Genomic DNA, 9,079 nt, shown 5'->3' with positions numbered 1-9,079 from the left:
GTAGGCCAGACCAGGTAAGGATGGCAGTTTCCTTCCCTAAAGGACATTAGTGAACCAGATGGGTTTTTCTGACAATTGACAATGGATTCACAGTCATCATTGGATTCTTGATTCCAGATATTTTATGGAATTCAAATTCCACCATCAGCCATGGTGGGATTCGAACCGAGGTCCCCAGAAAGTTCTCTCAGTCTCTGGATTAATAGTCCAGTGATAATCCCACTAGGCCTTCGCCTCCCCTAAACTGAAGGGTCTGTTTCAATACTGTACATCTCTATGACTCTATGACAATACTGTATTTATCCTTCAAACAACAACTAAAACTGAATGTCTGGTTATTGAATCTCAGTGCTCTCTCTGGGAGCTTGCTGTGTGCTTATCAGCAGCTCCAATCTCCTGCAAGGCACAATGATCGCACTTCAAACAAAATGTGCTTCATTGGCTGCATAGTGCTTTGGGAAGTTATGAGATCACAAGAGATGCTACAGAAATGCATCTTCTTCATTTCTAAGAGGATTTCCTGTGCCCCAAAACTGACTTGCTTTTCCATGAGTCTATGTAGCGTTCCACAAGGGGACAAAGGTGTCCGAGGATCTGGAAAACAGTCATATCTAAGTTCCATTTAGACTCACAGCATGTCGCTAAAGCAACATGAGTCCAGCATTTCGCTGTAACACACAACAGGAGCAACACAGACAAAAGATATTCCTTCACAGAGCTGTCATCATTTGGGGCACAGCTTAATTTAACTAGAAAGTCTCAATCCCAGCTCAGCGAGGGAAGTTGGCAGCGATGGAGACGGGGAGTTGGTGTTGGAAAGAAGCTGAGAGACAGGGACTTGTGCTCTCACTGCGAGTTCCCAAATGAACAGTGTCTGTTGGGGCTTGGAGCTGTCAGCTGTGTAAGCAAAAAACCGATGGCAATTAAAAAGCTGCCTCTTGCGGTCGCTCAGAGACTTTATGGCAACTTTGGGAGTTTGGACGAGGAGTCCTGTCCCAGGGCGATTCCAGTCAATGTTTCATAATTTGTCTCAATTAACCATCAACTTTATGTTGAGGTTGTACAGGACGTGGGTGAGGCCTCTTCTGGAGTACTGTGTCCAGTTCTGGTCGCCCTGTTATAGGAAGGATATTATTAAACTGGAGAGGATTCAGAAAAGATCTACCAGGATGTTGCCAGGAAAGGAGGGTTTGAGTTTAAAGGAGAGGCTGGATACACTGCGACTTCTTTCACTGGAGCATAGGAGGTTCAGAAGTGACCTTGTAGAAGTTTACAAAAGCATGACAGGCAAAGGTAAGGTGAATGGTAGGTGCCTTTTCCCTAAGGTTGGAAATTTCAAGAGTACGAGCTATATTTTTAAGGTGAGAAGAGAAAGATTTTAAAAAAGACGTGAGGGACAACTTTTGTTTTTACCCAGAGAGTGGTTCACATGTGGAATGAACTTCCAGAGGAAGGGGGTAGATGAGGGTACAGTTACAACGTTTAAAAGATATTTAGTTAAATACATGGGTAAGAAATGTTTGAAGGGATATGGGTAAAGTGGAGGATGGTGGGACTAGTTTAGATTGGGAATATGGTCGGTACAGACTGGTTGGGTCTGTTTCCGTACCATATGATTCTATGACTCTATAAGTTGGCCCCTCTTCCCTCAACCCAGCCGTCCCCCCAACCCCATCTCCCCCAACAGAGACATCACCCCAAGACTGGGTGCTGAGAAACTGGCTCAGACTGGGAATGCCAAATGCTCATGTCCGCCTACCTCTGTCCTTGGGGGTGGGGGGGTGCGGTGGTTGGGGGAGGGGTGCTAGAACTCTGCCCTCTAGCTGGCAATCAAGGAAATGCACGGCATCAAGTGCTCAGGGTCAGAGAGTTAGATACGAGGAGATGGTTGGTGCAGTGGCAGTGTTACTGGCTTAACTCTCCAGAGACGTGGGTTCAAATCTCACTCCAGCAGGTAGCGGAACTGAAATTAAATTAATTAAAATCCGGAACATGAAGCTAGTCTCGATAATGGTGGCTGTGAAGGTATCATTGAGAGCCGTTAAAAGATCCTCTGGTTCATTAATATCCTTCCAGGAAAGGAATCTTCCACGTTAGTGTCAACAGCATCCATCCTGAGTCAACTGTTTCTATGTAGAGCCTCTCTATAGATCTCTAGACTGGAGTCCCTCATGTAGACTAAAACTTTCTCCTCAGCCTTCACACAAAGGCCCAAGATGGAATCTTTGTCTTGTCCTACTCACTGGATCCTATCAGATCTCATTATTGACTTCTGGGTAAATACACTGTTGACTTGACTGTGCCTAAAATCCACGATAAGTTCGCACGTTGTTCAGGGTCTGGGTGGAGTCCAAAATTAGTGAGTCAAATTTGAATGGATCCTGGCTTTGGTTTTCAAAGTGTGTAGGTGGATGTGAGTCAAGTGAGCAGGTTCTCAGTGACTGGGTCCTCAGGAGAAAGCAGAAGGTGATTGTGTTCAAACACTGGAAAATGGGATTAGGAATGGATTTTTCCTGAAGAAGGGTCTAGACCCAAAACGTCAGCCTTCCTGCTCCTCTGATGCTGCTTGGCCTGCTGTGTTCATCCAGCTTTACACCTTGTTATCTTAGGAATGGATGGATGTTTTGATGACCAGTGTGGGCATGATGGGCCAAATGGCCTCTTTCCTGTCTCTGGTTCCAAGACGCAGTGACTGGTGTGAACAGAGACATGAACATAATATATGAACTTCATCCGGTCTGGACTACATGTGACTCCAGACCCATAGCAATGTGGCCTTTGGAATGGCCCAGAAAGCCACTCAGTTCAAAGGATGTGCTAGTATTGGAAGGGGCCCATTGGAGGTTTACAAGAATGATCCTGGGAATGAAGGGCTTGTCACAAGAGGAGCAGTTGAGGACTCTGGCTCTGTAGTCAATGGGGTTTAGAATGATGAGGGGGGGATCTGATTGAAACTCAGAGAATACTGAGAGGCCTCGGATAGAGTGGATGTGGAGAAGATGGTTCTGCGTCACTGAATATATTCAAGGAAGAATTAGATGATTTCTTAGATTCTAAAGGCATCAACAGGTTTGGGGAGAAAGTGAGAATGTGGTGTTGAGATAGAGGGACAGCCATGATCCTATGGAATGGTGGAGCAGGCTCGAAGGGCTGAATGGCCTACTCCTGCTCCTGGGGTATTCCATTAGACCCTAACAGTGCAAAATACTCCAGGTGTGGTCTCACCAAGACTCTATAGAGCTCCAGCAAGGCTGCTTTACTCTAGTACTCACGAAGGCTAACACACCATGAGCTTCAGATTCGCTCGATGCTGCAGACACTTTTCATGGGTCATTGCTGTAGAGGAGATTCCCCATGCCCTTTAAAGGGGAGTGAACCAGGTAAGGCATCTCACCGAATAATAAACTGTGTGAAACAGAGACAAGGACTTGGTGATGAGGGAGGAGAGAGCTAACTGGCTGCTCTGACGAGAATCGGAGGAGGGTGGTGTTGGCCTTCACAAAGATGCGGTTATGCTGATGGTGTGGGCACACAGGTAGCAAACACAGTAAAGTGCCAAATGATACATCTTGATCTTCATGACGGGGAAGGGAATGATAATATAAAGAAAACCATTTTAAGCAGAGTAGAGTACAGGGGCTGAAGGTTGCTGGAGGACCATAGGATGGTCTGTCATTGAAACAGAAACATCGAGAATGGGAGCAGGAGGAGGCCATTCAGGCCTTTGAGCCTGTTCTGTCACTCAATATGATCATGGCTGATCATCCAGCTGAGTTCCCACTTTCTCCCTTTAGCCTTTCATACTAACACCCAACTCATTCTTTAAAACATTCGACAATTTGGCCTCAACCACTGGCAGAGAATTCCATAGGCTCCCCACTCTCTGGGTGAAGACATTTCTCCCCATCTCAGTCCCAAATGGCTTATCCTGAATCCTTAGACTGTGACCTGCCAGTTCTGGATTCCCCAGTCATCAGAAATCTTCATTCACTTTTTCCTAGGGTGGAGGTAGCTATTACGAGGGGGCATAGTTTTAAAGTGAGTGGAGGTAGATATAGGGGAGACGTCAGAGGTAGGTTCTTTACTCAGAGAGTGGTCGGGGCGTGGAATGCATTGCCGGAGAGGGTAGTGGAGTCAGCCTCATTAGGGGCATTTAAGCGTCTATTAGGTAGGCATATGGATGATAGTATAAGGTAGGGGTGGAGGTTAGATAGACCTTAGGATTAGGGTAAAAGTTTGCCACAACATTGTGGGCCAAAGGGCCTGTACTGTGCTGTACTGTTCTATGTTCTATGTTTTTACCCTGCCTAGTCCAGTGAGAATTTTATAGATTGCTATGACAGCAACCCACACTGCTCCATACTCCAGTGAATACAGTCCTAATGGATCCAGTCTCTCTTCTTGTGTCAGTCCTGCCACCCCAGCATTCAGTCTGGTAGTGCCATCTGATGCACGTTTGATGGCGTGTTTAGCAAAAACAGAAATTGCTGGAGAAACTCTACACATCTGACAGCATCTGTGAAGAGAAAACAGAGTTAACGTTTCAAGTTCTGGCAGGGCTCTTCTCTAGAACTGGGCTCGGAAAGTTAACTCTGTCTCTCTTTCCGCTGCCGGTTTCTCCAGCACTTTCTGATTTCGTGTCAGCACCTGCAGTACTTCGTTTTATGATGGTGCTGAGTTTAACCTGAGGGGGTCCACGGTGCAGGGTGAGGAGCGAGACTGAGAAACAAGTGCAGGAATCGAACCCATACTGTTGATAGCACTCAACGTTACAAGCTAGCAGTTCAGCCGAATGAGATAACCAACCCCCAAAAGTCACAGAGTCAAAGGGGTCTACAGCACAGAAAAAGGCCCTTCAGTCCATCACATCTGCACAAGCACCTTGTCATTCCATATTCCATATAACCATATTTTTCAGCACTTGGCTGAAATAGCCTTGTATGCTTTTGCAACGTAAGTGCACGTCCCTATACAGCGAACTTTGTTTTAACCGGCACCTTAAATGAGCCGGCACTCTCGATGAGCCGGCAAAAATTATATCCCTCAAAATACCTGAAGTTTTCTGTATTTTCACAACGTCTGAGTAGTCAGTTGAGGGTAAGTGTGAAAGTCTCTCTGCTGGCAAGTCTTATTTAATAAAAAGTTGCATTGTTATTTAAGTAATTTATGCTGTAAATAAAGTATAACAGCGATGCGTATACCCCCTGCATAATGTTTCTATTACTTAGTGTGTGTTTTTACATTGATTATACAGACCCCTTGATCAGCTGGTATATTCGATCAACCAGTCCCACAGATGTTGGTTAAGAAAACATTCGCTGTACTTGTTAAATATGATGAGGGTTTCAGCCTCTCCTATCCTTACAGGCAGTGAATTCCAGATTCTCCCCATCACCGTCTGGGTGAAAAGGTTTTCCTCACGTTCCTTCGTGCTCTTACAGAGAGTAGGCATGGACATGCTGGACCAAATGCTTTTCTTGTGTGTTGTAACCATTGCATAATGCTGTATTTGACAGGAGAGAAGATAAGGAGGGTTTAAGATCATAAGAAACAGAAACAGGAGTAGGCCATTCGGCCCCTCTGGCCTGCTCCACCATTCAATGGGATCATGGCTGATCTGATATTCCCCATGTCCACTTTCCCCGTAACCCTTGATTTTCCCAACTGATCAAGAATCTCTCTGTCTCAGCCTTCAATATACACAAGGACTCTGCCCCCACAGCTTTCTGTGGGAAGGATTTCCAAAGACTCACAACCCTCTGACAGCAGAAATTCCTCTTCATCTCAGTCTTAAATTGGTGGCCCTTTACTCTGAACCTATACCTTCTGGTCCTAGACTCTCCAATGAGGGGAAACATCCTCTCAGCATTGACCCTGTCAAGCCCCTTAAGAATCCTGTGCGTTTCAATAAGATCCCCTCTCATTCTTCTAAACTCCAGAGAGTAGAGTCCCAATCTGTTTAGCCTTTGCTCATAAGGTAATTGCTCCATTGGGATCATCTCAGTGAACCTTCTGTGAACCACCTCCAATGGAATATCTTCCCTTATTGCTTGTTTGTGTGTGTAAGTCTGACTACAAAACGTAGAATTACCTGGTCATCGATTTCCGTGATATTTTCATCAACTCCACAGGCATCATAGTAGTGGGGAAAGGTTTCAGACCAACCTTCATTGGTGCAGTTTCGGTAAATTATCCCTAGAACTGAAAAAATTCCAACGTGAGTAAAACCAGAACAGAAAAAGGAAAAGACCCTACGACCTTCCAGCCTATTGAGAGACAGAAGGAAAATGTTGACCATCCAACATGGCTGCGGCAAGGGGGGCACAATCATGCCACCGTACGCACAATGTTAAAGGCAGAGAAAGGCTGGAAATGATCCATAAGAGCATAAGACATAGGAGCAGAGATTAGGCCATTCGGCCCATCAAGTCTGCTCCGCCATTCAATCATGGCTGATGAGTTCCTCAACCCCATTCTCCCGCTTTCTCCCTGTAACCCTTGATCCCCTTGATAATCAAGAACCTATCTATCTCAATCTTAAATATACTCAATGACCTGGCCTCCACAGCCTTCTGTGGCAGTGAATTCCATAGATTCACCACTCTCTGGCTGAAGGAGTTTCACCTTATCTCCGTTCTAAAAGGTCTTCCCTTTACTCTAAGGCTGTGCCCTCGGGATCCATGCTACTCATGTCTGTCTGACCGCCAAGTCGAAAGACAAGGTTAAAGGTCAGCCAGTCTTCCTCAAGGTGGGAGCAAGGGGCCACAGATGGGCAACGGAGCCATTCGTTCGGGTCATCGAGGGCACTGATGCCAGTGATAAAGCCCGCTGGATTGTTTCTGAGCACATTTCTGAGTGCTCTGAAAATGCCAGAACAAATTCAGGGATGTTGAATTTCACGATTGTCGTGGCCAGAAAATCTGCAATTGTTACAGAGCGGCAGGAGGCCATTCAGCCCATCATGCCTGCACAGGTTCTATCGGTTACAGCTAATCTGCAAGCAAAAGGAATTTCTTCAAGCCTTGTATCTGTTTTTTGTAATTATCTGGGAACTTGGACAATCTATAATTTCCTCACTGTTTTCTCCGTGGCAACACAGGTCCATAGTTCCTTCAAAGTGGAGTCTCAGACAGAATGGTGAAGAAGGCGTTTGGTATGCCTACCTTTATTGGTCAGTGCATCGAGTATAGGGGTTGGGAGGTCATGTTGTAGCTGTACAGGACATTGGTTAGGCCACTATTGGAATATTGTGTGCAGTTCTGGTCTCCCTGCTGTAGGAAGGATGTTATGAAACTTGAAAGGGTTCAGAAAAGATTTGCAAGGATGTTGCCAGGGTTGGAGGGTTTAAGCTAAAAGAGGCTGAATAGACTGGGGCTAATTTCTCTGGAGTGTCAGAAGCTGAAGGGTGACCTTATAGGATTTATAAAATCATGAGAGGTAAAGAGGTAAATAGACAAGGTCTTTTCCCCAGGGTGGGGGAGTCCAAAACTAGAGGGCATAGATTTAAGGTGAGAGGGGAAAGATTTGAAAAGGACCTAAGGGGTGACATTTTCACACAGAGGGTGGTGCATGTATGGAACGAGCTGCCAGAGGAAGTAGGGGAGGCTGGTACAATTACAACATTTAAAAGGCATTGGGATGGGCATGTGAACAGGAAGGGTTTAGAGGGATATGGGCCAAATGCTGGCAAATGGGACTAGATTAATTTAGGATATCTGATCAGCATGGACAAGTTGAACAGAAGGGTCTGTTGCTGTGCTGTATGACTCTATGACCTCGGCAAATCAGAATGGCCAGGTAACCAACAGGACTCTTTCTCTACGATATAAATTGTTGTGAATGTATGAATTGACTTTTTTCCTGATGAATTTAAGACAAAAAGTTTCAGCAGCATGTTGCTAATCTTCTCTAAAATATCCTTCTCCATATCCCATGAACGTTTCTGTTGGTCTGGCCAATTTATCCTGGTTCTCTGAGTATCATTGCGCCAATGGAACCCTTTCTCTCCACCCTGCAGTATAAATTGTTATGATTGCTCGAATCCTGGCATTCTTGCATGGGTCCTGATGTGTGCTATGTGACTTGACCTTTTCAACAATAAGACATTAATGATATTCTGACAAAATTGTAAGGCCTATAAAATCACTGTTAAACAATGAAGGGGCCATGGTCTGTAATGGTTTTGTGTGACTGTGCAGGTAACATAGAAACACAGACGATAAGAAGAGGATTTGGCCATTTAAGCCCCTCCAGACCTGTGAGAATTTTATAGGTTTCAATGTCAATATGTCTGGATACCTATCCCTTCATCACACTGTCTGTAGCCAAAAAAAGGGAGCTAAATATATTATACAGCAGTCTCTTGTTACATATCGAAACATAAATCATAGAAAATAGGAGCAGGAGTAGACCCATTGCCCTTCAATCAACCCCTGGTGGCTCACCCCTTCATAGAGGAGTGAAAATAAAAGGCGGCGCTCTTTTTCAAAACAGACATCCCAAGACTTTTTTCCAGGGCGGAAATGACTATTACGAGGGGGCATAATTTTAAGGTGATTGGAGGAAGGTATAGGGGAGATGTCAGAGGTAGGTTCTTCACACAGAGAGTGGTGGGCGTGTGGAATGCGCTGCCAGCAGTGGTAGTGGAGTCAGATACTTTAGAAACTTTTAAGCGACTCTTGGATAGGCACATGGAGGATAGTAAAATGTAGGGTAGTTTGATCTTAGTAGGGTAATAGGTCAGGACAACATCGTGGGACGATGGGCCTATACTGTGCTGTACTGTTCTATGTTCTAGATCGCAGATGGTCAGTTGTTTCCTCAGTATGAGTCGGACCCATTAGAGTCACTCTTACCATCATTGGAGTTAATGATTCGGAAGAATCCTGGACAGTTGACAGATATCACATCCCCGTAATCTGCGTTTGGCCAGCAGGTGATGTTATCCCACATTCCAGGGCAATCTGCAAGGAGAGAGAGACAGAGGTAGAGAGTGTTGGAACGAGCAAGCTTTAAATGAAGCTGCCTGCTAATCCTCAGCCTCCTCAACGCAGAAAAACGAAGAGCAGAGATTTTCACA

General features: G+C 45.2%; 1 protein-coding gene across 1 annotated transcript in view; it reads right to left on the bottom strand.

Moving 5' to 3' along the window:
* LOC109924457 (pituitary adenylate cyclase-activating polypeptide type I receptor-like) overlaps positions 1-9,079 on the bottom strand; it is a 178,429-nt gene that overhangs the window by 166,025 nt on the left and 3,325 nt on the right. The window contains exons 2-3 of the mRNA XM_048618233.1: positions 8,856-8,963; positions 6,092-6,201 (exon numbers count right to left, since the gene is read on the bottom strand). Coding sequence (XP_048474190.1) covers positions 6,092-6,201; positions 8,856-8,963 — 218 coding nt within the window. The remainder of the gene's footprint in view (positions 1-6,091; positions 6,202-8,855; positions 8,964-9,079) is intronic.

The sequence above is a fragment of the Rhincodon typus genome, chromosome 2 (genome assembly GCF_021869965.1).
Source record: "Rhincodon typus isolate 14 chromosome 2, sRhiTyp1.1, whole genome shotgun sequence".
Lineage (NCBI taxonomy): Eukaryota > Metazoa > Chordata > Chondrichthyes > Orectolobiformes > Rhincodontidae > Rhincodon > Rhincodon typus.
The sequence above is the reverse complement of the archived record's forward strand: the minus strand, read 5'-3'. Positions and strand labels throughout refer to the sequence as shown.